Source organism: Chiloscyllium plagiosum, unplaced genomic scaffold, assembly GCF_037043375.1.
Source record: "Chiloscyllium plagiosum isolate Xiang-an unplaced genomic scaffold, Cpla_swu_hap1 HiC_scaffold_5, whole genome shotgun sequence".
NCBI lineage: Eukaryota > Metazoa > Chordata > Chondrichthyes > Orectolobiformes > Hemiscylliidae > Chiloscyllium > Chiloscyllium plagiosum.
In genome coordinates, this window is record NW_028270143.1 from 44,983,885 (window position 1) to 45,001,119 (window position 17,235).

At 39.7% G+C, this 17,235-nt stretch overlaps 1 protein-coding gene across 1 annotated transcript in view; it reads left to right on the forward strand.

Annotated features, from left to right (window-relative positions):
- LOC122550244 (uncharacterized) overlaps positions 1-6,117 on the forward strand; it is a 265,713-nt gene extending 259,596 nt beyond the window's left edge. The window contains exons 34-36 of the mRNA XM_087987130.1: positions 1,731-1,906; positions 3,839-3,875; positions 5,595-6,117. Coding sequence (XP_087843256.1) covers positions 1,731-1,906; positions 3,839-3,844 — 182 coding nt within the window. The 3' untranslated portion in view covers positions 3,845-3,875; positions 5,595-6,117. The remainder of the gene's footprint in view (positions 1-1,730; positions 1,907-3,838; positions 3,876-5,594) is intronic.
- Positions 6,118-17,235: the final 11,118 nt, after the last annotated feature.

Genomic DNA, 17,235 nt, shown 5'->3' on the forward strand with positions numbered 1-17,235 from the left:
GTCTTCTACCTTCAATCCAGTTTGGTAGCTAAATGGCTAGCTCTCCCTGTATTCCATGAGATGTAACCTTGCTAACCAGTCTCCCATAGAGAATCTTTTCGAACGCCTTACTGAAGTCCTTATAGATCACATCTACTACTCTGCCCTCATCAATCCTCTTTGTTACTTCTTCAAAAAACTCAATCAAGTTTGTGAGACATGATTTCCCACATTTAAAGCCATGTTGACTATCCTTAATTAGTCCTTGCCTTTCCAAATGCATGTACATCCTGTCCCTCAGGAATACCCCCAACAACTTGCCCACCACCGATGTCAGGCACACCTGTCTATAGTTCCCTGGCTTACCACCTTTCTTAAATAGTGGCACCATATTAGCCAACCTCCAGTCTCCCGGCATCTCATCTGTGACAATCAGTGATACAAATATCTTAGCAAGGGGCCCAGCAATCACTTCCCTATCTTCCCACAGAGTTCAAGGGTACACCTGATCAGGTCCTGGGGATTTATCCACTTTTATGTGTTTCAAGACATCCAGCACTTCCTCCTCTGTAATATGGACATTTTGCAAGATGTCATCATTTATTTCCCTATATAAGACATTCTATATCTTGCACGTCCTTCACCACAGTAAACACTGATGCAAAATACTTGTCGCCCTATGCAATCTCACCTCACTCTCCAGCTTAGACAATTAATGACTTGTTGAGAATTCCTATGCACTCTACATTCTCCTACAAAAAATTAACACCTTGGGGATTTAACTATCTTGCAAAGTGACCCATGAAATCCTAATGTAGGGAACAGACAGACTGAAGGAAAGTATCATCAAAAGTATCCACTGCAACAGAATCATGGCACAAATCACCACCTTTAGTTTCTGGTCTCATAAGGATCTGTTCTGATAAGGTTTACCCATTCAATTTGTCTAAGTCCCACATAAAATATTAATGATAAAACCTAAATAAGAAATTTGTATATTAAAGCAGCAGCCCCAAGTTATTCTGGACACAATGATAAAACATGTTAGATTATTAAACCTGGAATTTCCACTGTAATCAAGTCTTGCAGCTTTATCAGTGAGGTGAGCCTGCCTTCTGAAACTAGTATGTAACTCCAACCCAAGGCACTTTCCACAGGCAGGTTCATGTGCATATGTTAGATAAGCTCCTGTGCCTTTTACAGGTAATCCACCAGAGGAGGTGGGGCAGTGAGGAGGTTGGAAGTTGTGTTGAATTTTATTTGTTACAGATTCCCAAGCCTTGTCATTGCTCTGCTGCCTGTTGGAGTTTTGTTTTAAAGATAAATAGAAAAAGGAGTTTCTCTGTACTTAGTTGATTCCATTAGATTCTTGGCCATATGAACTTCAAGTTGCTTTCTGCTGCTCAGCCCAATACCGTTGTCTCCTTCTGTTGCTGCTAGGTATGAATGATGGAAAATGTTGAATGAGGTGCCTATGTTTCCATTGTATTGCACATGTGAGCCAATATATTGTCTGATTGTAGGAATCCCTGATTTGGATGATGACAGCAGAGAGCAGGAGGGTGACTCCCAATTTTCACCCTCACCTCCTGATGTTATGCTGAGCAACGAGGAGGAAGCCCTGTAACACAAGTGACAACTTTTGCTTTTCAAACAAATGACTTTGAACAGGGCGGTATATTCTGTTACGTGTTTCAAAACCAAAGTTCAAATTTGCAAATGACTAACAATATTCTGATCTTGCATTCCAGATCAGGCCTGCAATGAACCCCTTGATCAAGGATCATGTAGGAGTTACGTTATTAAATGGTATTATGATACTGCAGCTAATTCATGTGCACAATTTTGGTATGGAGGCTGCGAGGGGAATAATAACCGTTTTAACAGCCAAAAAGAATGCCAGGCCAAATGCTTACAATTTAAAAAGGTCAGTGACATTTATAGGTAACAAATGAATGTTATTGTCCTGTACTTATGATGTGGTGATACCCATATTCATCTGAAATGCCTTTACCTTCTATTTTAGTTAAGGCAATAACTTATTTTTAAAATGTAATGTACAACAGCAATTTCATCATCACTATGCTGACAACACAGCAAAAAGCTCTCAGCAAATTCTGATGTATCTTTGTGATGTTTTATCTCTCTATTTGCCAGGCATATCTTTGAGTAGCAATTTAAAGAAATAGGGCATTTTCATGGAGTTGTTTCAATGCTTTTTTATAGATCGTTTCTTCTTCTACTCAATTAAAGTTTTATATATTTCTATTTTGTATTCTTCCTAGTTTTCTGCTGTCCTGTTTTGACAAGACAGCAGTATGATTTTGAACTTATTGGGTACAATGCAGGTGTCTTCAGTTGTTAGGGGTAGGGATCCAAAACCCACTCAGTGTAAGAATTTATTTTTTAGACTTCAACCTGACAGTTAGCGACCAGCCACAGACAAATGTGGTATTATTTTAAAATAAGCTTTATTTTCCGATTTCATTCATAATTTAGAAGATTAAGCAATTACACAACTTTATCTCAGGGGTGTGCCAAAAAGATGAAGGTGATAAATTTGTTTCTCTGGCTCATTCTCTGGCAGTCCAATGATCTGTCCATGTTCTTCTCTTGAAATTCCTGTGTTTTCAATTAGTGCTATTGACACACCACAGTTTGCATGTTGCTTGACAAGTTGGACAAGTTCTGCAAATACATGTAAAACCATCACGTGACAAATACACCCTCTGTCTTTTTGAAATACAACTTTGCCAATAAGTACTAAACAAGTCCCTCCTTTGAACGGTATGTCAATGACTTCATTTCACAGCATTCTGATTTTAATTCCATGTCTCTGTGGCCAAAGGTCTTTTACAGAGATCACCCCCACCTGCATCTACTTGACGCCTTCCCAGCTACCTTCCCCCCCAAGCCTCACCCCACCCCATTTATCTCTCAGCCCCCTTCCCCCCACCCAAACATTCCTGATGAAGGGTTTATGCCCAATTTATCGATTCTTCTGCTCCTCCGACGTTGCCTGACCTGCTGTGCTTTTCCAGCATCACACTTCTCGACAAAAGTCTTTTACATTCAATGAAATTTCAATATTTCAGTGGCTAATGTACCAGTGCCCCACAAACAGAGAGATTGTAATTTTAATTCTGAATACATATTCAGCGCATGGCTCAGTAAAGTTCTAGCATTCCTGCAATCCCTATAATGTGTCGGAGAGTATGCTTAGCACTCCAGGCACTGAGTGATGAGTTTCAAGGAAAACCTATGGAAAAGTTAATATCTGGGTGCTTTTCATCTTAATTTTGTGTCACAATTTGCAGAAAAATCTGAAATACCATCTCTTTCCGTAGTGATATTTTGTAGAAGTCAGTACTTTGCCACATACACTTCATTCGTGTTAAACAAGTGTATCCTAGCATCAAACTTGATTAAAATACAATGAAGTAGTAAACAGATATCATTATCCCAAACCAATGTTCATTCAATGTGAGAAGGGCAACTTGTAGAAATATATTTCAAGTCACTTCACATAGACATAAAGAAAAACAGATCCTAAGCCAAAGAAGGAGTAATGCAGTGAGGTAAGAAAAAACTTGAGGTTTAAAGGAAGTCCTAAGGGAGAAGAGAGAGTTACAGAATCAGAAAGATTCAGGAGGCAGATTCCAGAGCATGATGTCTTGACAGCTGAAAGTGCAGGTGCCATGGTGAAGGAAGGCAGCAGACATCACTCTGATGGAGGTGGGGAGAAAGGCCATGGAGAAGATAAGTACGAGAATAGGCTTTTTAAATTGGAGGAGTTGGGGAATCAAATCAGGCTATAATTTATGGGTTCTGTCTGAATAACTCTTCTGTTTTGTTACAGAAGTGAAGACCTTTTTACAGGATGGAGGGATTAATATGTGAGTGCTATAAGAATATTTATCATCTGGAGTGAAGCCAGCATTATCCTGGGTTACAAAACACTCACAAGGTGTAACAGGATAGATGTTAAGTGGTTCCGTGTAAGAAAGGCTAATGAGTTGTAAAGAATAGTGTTCTCAGGAAATAATTACAATTCGTGATTCATGCCATGATTCAATTTCATTGGATATAATCATCCTCAAAATATTAAAGGTGTTTGCAGCATAAAGTTAAAAATCACAGGACACCAGGTTGTAGCTCAACAGGTTTATTTGGAAATTCAAGTTTTTGGAGTGTTGGAGTGTTGCTCCTTCATCAGGTACCGCTTCAAAAGCTTGTACTTCCAAATAAACCTGTTGGACTATAACCTGGTGTCCTGTCATTTTTAACTTTGTACACCCCAGTCCAACACCGGCACTGCCACATATTTGCAGCATAAGACAGCTGCAGGGGAGGGGTTTTAGATGAGCATGTCGACAGCAGACTTTTTAATCAGGATAGCAAAGAATACAATCCCTGGTTTCAAGCTGTCACAAATAAGTGTTTTTCGCACTTACCCCAGTATTAAAATTGAACCCAAAAATCCACTTGAAGGTTTTCAGAAGCTCCAGCAATAAATGGCATTTAGGTGCAGATCACTCATGATCTAATTGAATGTCAGAACAGACTATAGGGACTGAAAGGCATACTTCTATTCCAATGGCTGGAATTTTACTGCCTTCTCCCCCCTCAGTTAAACCTTGGGGTGGGGTGGCCAGTGCCAAGTGGCCAGGCTGCCAGTTGGCCAGACAGAAGGGGATACCTCCTTTTTTTTGGGCACCCTGTCCCTATCAGAGGCCCAACCCTGCCAAATTGTAAAGTACTTCCTGAGGTGTGACATTTCACCTCTACCTCCACCCCCCCACCTTCCATGCTCCCTCTTGACCTGTCACACTTGGCATTGCCCTTTGCTGCCAGAACACGAATGCCTAAAAACTCACCTTTCATCCTAGCTCCATCACAGCTCCCTTCCCTCTGAGCCTACCAGTAGTCCCAACAGTGACGATCGTTACCAAGATGCTCCCACGACAAGGGAGCTCCTGGTCATTTAATTGACCAACTGTTGTTGGAAGTTGGGCTTGCTTTTGGATTGAAGCCAATGTCATGCCACAAACCAATGAATGTCTTGATAGCTGTTAAATGGCTGCAGATTTAGCTAGCCAAGTAGAGGTGGGCTTACCCTGACGTTGTTACACCGGGATGAGTGCCTTGACCCTGGCATAAAATCCAGCCCAATGTTTGTAAATAAGAACCTGCAGAAAGAGAGCAGGACGTCACCAGGTAGCACCCACTGTCGACTTGAACTATTCATCTGCCAATTTCCATAGAGTTAAACTACTACTGTCATTTCACATTCAGTATTAACCCATTGAATTAATATATTTTTGAATTTTCACTGAATCCCCTAATGCAATCAATTAGTAATAACTGATACACACTGATTAATTTTCTGATTAGTAAATAGTAATTGATTCTTACTAAGCAGGCTAAGAGTTCCTCCTGTTTACTGTGAGTTGTGACACTCTTAATTTATTTGTATAATTATTTTTCTGTACTAATTTTAGCAAAAGTTTAACCATTCTTTCAGGATAAAATACATTTTATGGTGTACTTTGTTTCCAAGAATGAACCTTTCATCTGATCTGAATTAACATTTTGTTATTTCTTCCTTTTGAAAGTCTTCCTACCATAGACTTCACATATCCTCCTACCATTACCTGGTGTAAGTATACATATCATGGGTACCTGGAGTTGACGTTTAAAAGACAAACCCAAGATGTATCTGGGCTGGAAGGCAGCAAAGACAATGATCTTAATGAATTGAGGAAGAATCAGCACATCACAAACTCGGGTAGAACAAATTCAGCTGACATTGCTAAGAGTTGGACTATCATGTCATTTCATCAAACCGTTTAACCTCATGAAGAAAAGTAAATTGAGCACAAGTTCAAAATGCTTAAGTCAAGTTGTGTTCAATGTTATGTGATTCAGACAACTTGCCTTCCTTTGCATGACGCTCTTGTTGTCTTAGTTGTTCAGTTTCAAGTTTGTTCTGCTTTGTTTTCCTCCATCCTTTTAACCTTCAATCTTCAGCAGGATTAATACTTCTCAAGTTTTTGTTAAGTTTTCCTGAATACAATGTTCATGTTTTTAATCTGAGAGTTTATCCATATTATTAAATGAAAAGGTGATTTCGTCTTAGTTCTTCCTTAAGTTTTGTTCATTGATATCTATGTCATTTGCTTCCTCACTCTGACCAAATTTAATAACCTGCTTACTCACGTCTCAAAATCTGAAACCAGGTATATTTTCCCAGGTTGCCACTCTGAGTGGGGATACTTGCAACTCATTCCCACTGAATCACACAGTATAGAAAAATGCCACTTTGTCCAGCATGTCTGCATTTGCTTTTCACCAAAGAAATTTTTAACTGTGTCTCTGCCGAATTCCAGATCTTCCTGTGGTTCAAATATTTATCTCAATCATCCCTCCCTAGTCAATTCCTTGCTGAAGTGAAAGGATGAAGAAATTTCTCCTAAACTCTGATGTCTGCCTTAACTATCATTTAAATTGATAATCTTCTGTTACTCACTTTCCAATCAGAGAAAAAAGTAATCATTTATTCACCCTGTCAAAGCCTTTGCTTAATTAAAAGAAATCAATTACATTTCCTCTTAGCCTATTGCAGTGAAAACAACCATTTTATCTCAAGTCCCTTTAACAATTGTAGTTTTTTTTAAATCTAAGTATATACATTACTGGCAGGGCTGTTGTGGTGTACTGGTCATGTCCCTGCCTTTGGGCCAGGTGGTGCAGGTTGGGGTAATACCATCTCTGAACGTGTTAACTAGAAAATATTCAGAAATTAATAGTTGGAATTATAAATTGAGAAAAGAATGCCTTTGTTAGATAACTTCTCGAGTTCTGAGTTCAGGTTTGGGCACGTAATCTCAGGAAAGGTATACATTTGTCTCAGAAATAGCACAGCACTGATTCACTAGAGAGGAGGATTAAGTTATGAGGACAAATTGTTTGTGTTTGTTCTGTATTCTCTTATATTACAGGGCTGATGGCTAATCTAACTGACATTTTAAAATTATAAAGAACCCAAAAAGGCCTCTGGTGGGAGAATTCAGAACAAGATACCATAATCACAAAATTAGACTGAGGCCATTAAAGAGTGGAGATAGAAAAATATTTCACAGAAAATGTAGCAGAAATCTGAAATTCTCTCTACCAAAAAACTGTGAATACTGGTTCAGTTGAAACTTTCAACAGTGTCGCTGACAGATGTTTTCTGGATAAGGATACCAAGTGATATGGGTACAAATGTGGGTGACTGGGACTAAGATACAGATCAGCCATGATGTAATTGAATGGTTGAACAGGCTCAAGGAGCTGAATGGCTTTTCGAGTACTTATGTCCTTATGAAAATTAGCATGTTCCTGAATCTTCAATCAGTGATCTGTTATTTAAACTGAGTCCATAAATTCTTTTAAAATGTTATGAGATAACTGAGTTAAAAAGAGAACATTAAATATTAACAGAAGTTATGACAGGGTGAGATTAGACCAGGTGGAAATTTGGAGAGGAAAACACCTTGCAGACTTGATGGACCAAATGGACTACTATAATTTTCAGTAATTCAGAGCTGAAAATGTGTTGCTGGAAAAGCGCAGCAGGTCAGGCAGCATCCAAGGAACAGGAGAATCGACGTTTCGGGCATAAGCCCTTCTTCAGGAAGGGCTTATGCCCTTCTTCAGGAAGGGCTTATGCCCGAAACGTCGATTCTCCTGTTCCTTGGATGCTGCCTGACCTGCTGCGCTTTTCCAGCAACACATTTTCAGATCTGATCCCCAGCATCTGCAGCCCTCACTTTCTCTTTTCAGTAATTCAGTAAGGATCACATTCAGGTAATTTTAGGAGTTTAATGGATAAATGGAAGGTAATATAGTTGGGGTGATTCTGAGATTGAAGCCTCCATCCAAGCAACATTATGAGCCACTGAAAAGTTCCTGTTTTATGTGAACTCTACTTTTCATGGACCGACAAACACAGAAGAAAAACAATGGATTAAAGAAATTGAGATGTTTTGACAGGTCAAAAGTAACAATCCAGTTGTCCAGATGCCTTGATGATAATAAGGTACATATTGTACTGCAAATGTTCAAACCCAGCAGAGTTGCTGTTTTCTGGCCCGGCTAATCATTGTAATCCAAACTTACTACCAGAGGAGGTCCACATCTTGCTAGCTTTTTCCAAACTTTGAATATGGTTAATATACTGTATAGGCAACTTGGCAAACAAAATTGAAATTCCTTGGAAGATCTTACTGTAAGTAACAATGAGATAACATCCCAGTAGATGCATTTTACCAATTATCTGTATTTTCCCACTTTTGTTTTAAACAGCAGTTTTAGAAATCAACCATGATATTTAGATTTGTTGCACTCATGCCAAAGAAGCTGTTTGCATTAGCACATTTCATCAGCACATTAGTGTTATAATTCAGTAAGTGAGAAATGTATTTCCAGTGCCTTTTAACATTCATCCTGAATGAAATTCTGTGCAATTATCCTGCTAAGTAAGGAACACTAACACAAAATTATATATTAGCACATAAGATGTTAAAATGCTGTTTTGGTCTTCTTGAAAATTGCAATTTGTTTTGTTCAATGCTTTGTGGGATATATTAGCCCAGAAATTTGCTTTCTAATAAGGATTTCCTGCTGAAGTGCAATCATAGTACCAAAGAGTGATTCACTTATCATTAAACTGTGGTAATAGTGGGTAAATCAACTTAAATGCAAACGTGTATTCCCTATTGAGTCAATAAAAATTAAAACTGTGTGAAAGAAAGTCTGTATTCTAACTGGTTTACAATACATTGACAAAACTGAAGGTAAATACAGTTTGTAGGAAGGGTTATTGATAAGTGACAAAGAACTGGCTGTATCTTAAGATGCTGCTTAGCCATTTTGGAAGTTGTAGTTTCTCAGAGTGGAACAATCTACACCAACTGTATGCCAACATTTTCAACGTGACATTTGCAGTTTCATCTCAGTTTCCATTAATTGCAACTTAAATGTAATTTTAAAATGATCAATCAAACAGGTGGAGTGACTTACCAGAAGCACTCTACCACTAATAATTCAAAAAACTTTGAAAGAATCAATTATTCATTAAACCATTTGGTAAACTGTAGGATTTGCTTCAATTGTGCTGTTTTTATTCAACATCTTAAAACACTTCTATAGAACTGACACAAAAATTACATGAATCTGAGTCAGTTAAAAGTAAAGATTTAATTTATTTCAAAATTTGATTTGAGACTTTAATAAACTCTCAGACACACCTTAACTTTTATATTTCTACATAATAATGAAATATGTCGGTACATGTCACTTCACTTTTTTCCATTATATATAACTGTATTTATATCTGTAATAGAAGTTGTCTTTGTAAATTGTTTTCTTTAATTAAACATCTCATTCCTGCCTTCCAACCCTCAAGATATCAGTCCTTCTGCCCCTTCTTTAACAATGCTGATTTTAATAATTTCACTTTGACAGCTGTCAAGACTTACTTACTCTCTCACTACTCTGAAGTTTAAAACTTGATGTTCCATCTGATCATTGTGTTGCACATTTTACAAGTAAACACTGAATTTCTACTGCCTGTTTAAGTGGCCACCTCAGGATTCAGATTCATAGTCATACAGCATAGAGACAGGCCCTTCAGCCCACTATGTCTATGCCAACCAAAAAACACTAAATTATACTAATCCCATTTACCTGCACTTGGCCCAGAGCCTACTGCACCTTAGCAGATTAGGTGCTCGTCCAGATGCTTCTTAAATGTTATGAGAGTACCTACCTACCACCCTCTCAGGCAGCATGTTCCATATTTCTATCACCATCTGAATGAGAAAAACCTTTCGTCAGATCTCCTCTGAACCATTTCCTCCTCACCTTAAGCTTAAGCCCTCTGATCTTAGATACATCAGTCCTGGAGAAGAGACTCTCACAATCTACCCTATTTACAGCCTCTCATAATTTTATATACCTCAATCAAATCTCCCTCAGCCTCCCCTGTTCAAAGGAACACAAACTGAGTCTATCTAGGTCTCTCCTCATAACTTTCCATCCCAAGCAACATCCTTGGGAATCTCTCTACACCCTCTCCAGTGCAATCACACATTTCCAATTGTGTGGCAACCAGAACTGTACATAGTATTCCATCTGTGGCCTAATCAATGTTTTATAAAGTTGTATCAAGACTTCCTTGCTCCTATATTCTACATAATATTCTCCAGATAATCCCACATGCCTTGTTCACCAACCTGTCTATCTGTGCTGATACTTTCAGGGATCTATGGACTTGTACAAGATCTCTTTGTTCCTCAGTTCATCCTTGGGACCTATCATTCATTGTGCAAATCCTTTCCTTATTAGACCTCCCAAAATGCATCACCTCACATGTATCAGGATTAAATCCCATTCCCATGGGTCAGGAAATCAGAAGCCTCATGCTTCGAACAGTAGTGTGGACTCCTAAAGTTATTATCATTATGTGAAACGTCCTTTGGATGCTATATATCAGAAAACCTTCTTGATTAACATATTTATTTAAATACATTTTCCAATATGCATATTGCCAAGAAAAGACTAGATTATCATCAGCTATTTTATTTATATATAAAATCCCTACAGTGCAGAAAGTGACCATTTGGCCCATTGAGTCTGCACCAACCCTCTGAACAGCATCCCATCCTATCCCCATAATCCTGCATTTCCCCTGGCTAATCCACCTAAATTGTATATCTTTGGACTGTGGTAAGAAACTGGAGCACCGGTAGGAAACCCCCGCAGACAGAGGAAGAATGTACAAACTCCACACAGGTAGTCACCCAAGGCTGGAATCCAAACTCGGTCTGTGGCACTATGAGGCAACAGTGCTAACCATTGGGCCACTGTGCCACTCTTTTGTGGCATCTAAGTGCTCTTTTTAAATATAAATTCATTTGAATTTTTAAACACACAAAACACAAGAATCCAAACAGTCATCTAGATTGACTTAACAAACGTGCAAGTTTTCAAATCAAAAAATGTATACTTTTAGATTAAAATGATATTCTTTAGTCAGCAGTGACAAATTGGTAGCTCTCTCATCTCTGCATCAGAATGTTACATTTCCAAGTAACACACAGATACTGGAATGTCTGGGTTAGTTCAAGGTTTGAGTATTCCTGTTAATGATGCTGAAAGTGACTTATCTCGATTAATGCTCGTGTTGAAGTGTCAGTGTTAATGGCTGTGTAAATTTAGAGTGTCTATGCTAATATATGTGTTCAGTTTGGATCGTCCAAAATTAGTTTTCCATCTCTTTGTCTGCAGCAATGGGCTGGATTTTCCTCCAGATGTCAAAACTTTGATATGGACCCCAAGACCACTCATCATGCCTGTATGCCCATTGGAACAGCATTCCCTAAGTTGTCTGCAAAGAATTCATGAAATAAGGAAACCTGAAGACAGGAGGGTTATTATGAAGGAGGGAGAACTATTCTACAGAATTAGTAGTGACAACACTGCAGTCCTTCATTACAGCAGCCCCATTATTAGGGAATTGAGTCCCCATCTCCAATGGCTGTCCGGCCTGCTGCCAGGAGACTGCCTTGATAGAACGCATGCTCTCTAAATGTGGCACACGGCTGTTCTGATGACAATAATATATCTATACTGGTGCCTCTGTAAGAGTTTTGATTGAATTTAATGTCTGTCGACCTCCATGCAATGAAAAATCAATCCTGCTCCCACATTGTTCCTGGAGATTGTTCCAAGAAAATTTCCCTAGAGACAGGCATAATAAGAAAATAAAAATAACAGAAAAATATGTGAAATATTCAGCCCCTTGGCATGGAGCTTTCCAACAAGGGGGTTCATTTATTGACTCATCTTTGCACTTTAACTTAGTGCCTTAATTCCAATGAATGCATCGCCAGTCATAGAGTCATGCGGCAAAGAGATAGCAGTAGAGTGTAAGTGCTGCATGAGCATTGATCCTTCTCCCCAGCACCACATCACCCATTAAAGGCATCACTGCATTTAAAACAGTTTTGCAGTACATTTACAGTTCAGGTGAAAAGGGACTCAGTTCCATGTTCCTGTGCATCTCTAGAGGTCTTGCATTAGCTGTGTGCATTGTGCCTCTTATAAGATCACCTTGATTGCTTCTGCTTCACAGAGATGGAAATGGTCAACATTGCCAGTGAACAGCATTTGAACCCTCGTCCCTATATGTGTACATTGTGTGCATTTCACGTGTGCGATGATATGCGCATGATGGATGCAATTCCCCCTTGAAGGGCCTTCCATTGCACAAAAGTGCAACTCCTAACTTTGGTTATTACACAGACATGGGCTCTGCCCAATTCGGTCACAGTCATTTTCCATTTGTTGATCACATTTAACAATTGGCAGATCATGGAAAGTGACGCAGATCACAATGGGCACCATGAATACCAGACTCACTTTACACATCACGTCTTGCTCCTCAATGAACTTCTGTGTCCTTTCTACTAACCACTTCCTGGACACCCTATTATGACTGAAACCTCTCATGTTCCCACACACCACATTGAATTGAGGCTCCAGTTTTCCCTTACCCCTGAGCTCTGTTACTACAGTCTGGTCATGCCCATCACTGTGCTATTTCGTGCCCACCCTCTTCCCACAGCATTCCACACATTCCAAATCACCACTAGCTCCCCATCTGCATATATATCAAACTCCCCCTCTCACTGTCCTTGTACTGTTCACATCCACAGGCTCCTGCCTACAATCCCCAGTTTTCAGTCCTGTTATCACAAGCATGATCTGATAGCCAGGCTCTCTTTACAGCTGAAATGTTCCATCCAGGCAACATCTCAATGAATCCCTTCTGTATCCCCTCCAGTGCAAATGCATCCTTCCAATACAACAAGAACCCAAAGAACTGCAGATGCTGGAAATCTAAAATAGAAACAGAAATTACCGGAAAAACTCAACAGGTCTGGCAGCATTTCTGGAGAGAAAGCAGAGTTTAATGTTCCAGGTCCAGTGACCCTATCCATCCTACAAGGAGGTGTCCAGAACTGCACACTGCACTCCAGTTGTGATTTAACCAAAATTCTGTACAGCTCCAACATGACCTCCATGCTCTTATAATCTAAGGCACGACAGATTAAGGCAAGCATCCCATATGCCTTCTTAGCTACCCTATTACTTGTCCTGCCACTTTCAAGGATCTGTGGACAAGCACTCTAAGGTCCCTGTTGCTCTAGGCTTCTTCATGTCCTGCTATTCATTGAGTAGTCCCTTGTCTGTTCCTTCTTCCAAAGTGCATCACTTCACATTTATCATTCATGACATTAATTCCACTGACATACACACACACCCCCATCCCTGGACTGACCCTGCTCCAAACCCTGACTAACTTGAAAGGGTAGCCCTGATTTAAACCTTGACTGCTGTCTGTGAAAATGACAATCTGCTAAACCCCCTGACTGTTTTGCATGGTCCTGCAGAACTGACCATGGCCTAAATCCTGTTCTATAGGGAGACTACCCCTCTGATTACCTCAAACAAGCGACAGGCCATGTCCAAACCCCTAGACTGACACCAGACATTGACTGTACCAACACCCCTGAATGGCATCAATTATCATGAGTTAACAAAAGGCTATTCCTCTCCTACACTGGGTCTTGGCCATTTGGTTGATGAAAATGCGGTGTGTTTGCCAGGTAGAATGCTGGTATATGATGTAGGTATGAGATTGACATTACATGGTGCCGTATAGTAACATAGCCACCCTCTTGATCGATGACTGTTGACAAGCATGACAAGTTCAAAAACAAAAACAGAAATTGCTTGAAAAACTCTGCAGGTCTGGCAGCATCTGTGGAGAGAAATCAGGGTTGGGTCCAATGACCCTTCTTCAGAACTCTGATTAATCTGAAGTATGGCAAGTTGCCTTGCTTTGTGGCTGTGTTAAGCAGCAAGGCAAGACAGAAGTACTAGGAGAAAGTGAGGACAGCAGATGCTGAAGATCAGAGTCGAGAGTGTAGTGCTGGAAAAGCACAGCAGGTCAGGCAGCATCCAAGGAGCAGGAGAATCAACATTTCGGACATAAGCCCTTCATCAGGAGGGCTGTGGCAGGGCTTATGCCTGAAACGTCAATTTTCCTGCTCCTCGGATGCTGCCTGATCTGCTGTACTTTTCCAGCACTACACACTCAAGACTAAAGTACTGCAGTTCATTAAAATCTGAGGAGCAAAGTATTAAATGTCAAGGGAAAGCCAGACAGTGATCATAAGACCATAAGACACAGGACCAGAAGTAGGCCATTCAGCCCATTGAGTCTGCTCTACCATTCAATGAGATCATGTTTAACCTGATAATCCTCAACTTCACTTTGCTGCCTTTTCCCTATAACCCTGATTCCCTTTCTGATTAAAAATCTGTCTATCTCAGCTTTGAATATATTTAATGACCCAGCTTTAACAGGTGTCCATTGTAAAGAGTTCCACAGATTCACAACCCTCTGAGAGAAGAAATTCCTCCTCATCTCTGATTGGATTGTATTGGTGAGTTGTAACAAAATTTATTCAATAGTTTGCTTGGGCTGGGGTGATCTTTCTCTTTCTACAGTTTCATTGAGATCCTTTGGATCTCTACGTACTCTCAGACGTACAGGTTCTTTTCACTGTAACCGTTCTGTTAATTCACTTTGTAACAATTATCATTTTCTCGATTACTGCCTTCTTTTCCAGCTCTACCAACTTGCCTTTCAGACTTAACTTGAAGCAGCTGGAAGTTTCTTAAGTAATTTTGAAGCTACTCTCCAATTTCTTCGAGGTGATGTTCACCAGGTAGACATCTGAGACCTATAAAGACATCTTTTAAGATCTATTGAACACTCACAGGCTTAATGTGTATGAAATGCTGCAAATCTTTTCTGGCATGTTTAGGTTTAGACTTGGTTCAGCTGAGATGTGTATTTTGCTTACTGCCTACTGTCTGGATCAGCAGATGTCCATTCTTCCTAGAGCGTTGGGCTTTTAGATAGCAGGCCCATGTAGAGAGAGAGAAGAAAAAGGATAGGCAAACAAACAGATTTATTATAAAATGAGAAAGAGATAATTGCTCGGTAGGATGCTAATGAGAAGTGTGAATGGTTGAAAAAGGGTTGGCTGTGCTGGGAATAACCCTATGAAGACAGTGGTGATCATTGGATTTAATGGATCAGTTGATGGATTTTGTTTGGCAAAGTACAAAATTGGTTGCTATGGCCATTTGCAGCACAGCTGACCAGAAAACTCTTCCTTATGATCATTGTGTTTGGTTATAAATGTGCCTCTCATGGCCAACACGTCCTAAAGTGAAACTTAAAACTCAGATGTTGGGATGTTATTACTGTGCCACAAGACCTTCTGTACAAAATATTACCAGAAAGAGAAAGAAACTCAGCTGATTACTATGTCTGCCCTACCTCTTCCAGAGCTTTAGCCTTGTTTCTACATAAAACAAGGCCCATCTTCCCTAGATGACTCTCGCCTGCAGGAATACACAGTAACAGAAATGTAAGTAGTCATAGAGACATACAGCATAGAAACAGGCCCTTTGGCTCATGATCTATGGTCTATGACTTTGGTCTAGGCTGACCAGCAAACACCAAACTACACTAATCCCATTTACCTGCACTTGATCCTTAGCCTACTATGTCCTGACATATTAAGTGTCCATCCAATGCTTGTTAAATGTTGTAAGAGTACTGGCCTTCCTCTTCCACCACCCTCTAGGCAACACTGTCCATACATCTACCACCCTCTGGGTGAAAAAAAACTTCTTCAGATCTCCTTGCTCTCCACTTTAAATTTATGCCCTCTGGTATTAGTCATATCTGCCATGGGGAAGAAATTTTCATGATCTACTCTGTCTTTATATAATTTTATCTCAGTAAGATTTCCCTTCAGCCTCCTCTTCTCCTAGAAAACAAATCCAGCCTCGTCACTCTCTCCTCCTAACTGAGAGATTCCATCCCAGGCAACATCCTTTTGAATCTCCTCTGCAACCTCTCCAGTGCAAACACGTCCTTATGATAGTGTGGTGACCAGACCACACACAGTATTCCTTCTGTGGCCAAACTAATGTTTTATAAAGTTGTAACAAGATTTGTTTGTTCCTACATTCTATGCCTTGGATAATGAAGGCAAGCATCCCGTATATCTTCTTCACTGCCCTGTCTACCTGTATTGACACCTTCAGAACTTGTACTTCCTAGTGAACTCCCATTCATTGTTTGTGTCCTTCCCTTATTAGACCTCCCAAAATGCATCACCTCAGACTTATAAAATTAAATTCCATCTGCCATTGCTTTGCCCAATTTACCAGTCGATCAATATCAGACTGCAACCTGAGACCACTATGAGCAATACCACTAATTTTCATGTAATCTGAAAATTTATTAATTATACTTTCTATGTTCACATGTACATAACAAACAGCAAGGATCCTAGCACTGATCATGTTACACTGCTGGTCACAGGCTTCCAATCACAAAAATATGTCTCCACTATTACCATTTGCCTCCTGTTTGCAAGTCAATTTTGCTTTATCTTTTGTATCAGCCCTTCAAAAGGTGCCTTTTGAAAGGGTTTACTGAAGGTTTCACCAAATGAACTGTACTACCCACATCAATATACTTAGTCACCTTTTTCAAAAAACTCAATTAGTCAGACAGGAAATTCCTTTAACAAATCCATATTGATTATCCTTGAACAATCCTTACTCTGAATTTTTTTGAATATTTTCTCTACCATTAACATCAGACTAACTGGTCTGTAATTACTTGGCTTATCCCTGCTGCCCTTCGTGAACATTAGCTATCCTCAAGTCAGGTAGCACTTCATCTATGTTCAGCAAAGTATGAAACATCTCTGCCAGGGCCCCAGTAATCTCCACTCTTGCATTCCATAGCAGCCTGGGAAACATCATATCAGCCCCTAGAGACTTATGCACCTGTGTGCCCACTAAGACATCTAATGACTCCTCCTTACCAATTTTAACATGTGCTGGAACCTCACCATCTCAACTGAAATCTCCATTTACAATATGTTTCTCCTCCATGAATAGAAATAAGAAATATTCATTTAAGACCTCGCCACTCACATCCACTGGCTCCATCCACAGTTTGTCCCTTTGGTCTCCAGTAAGTCCCACTCTTTCCCTTGTAATCCTGTTACATTTAACATATTTTAAAAAGCTTTAGGGTTTTCTTTG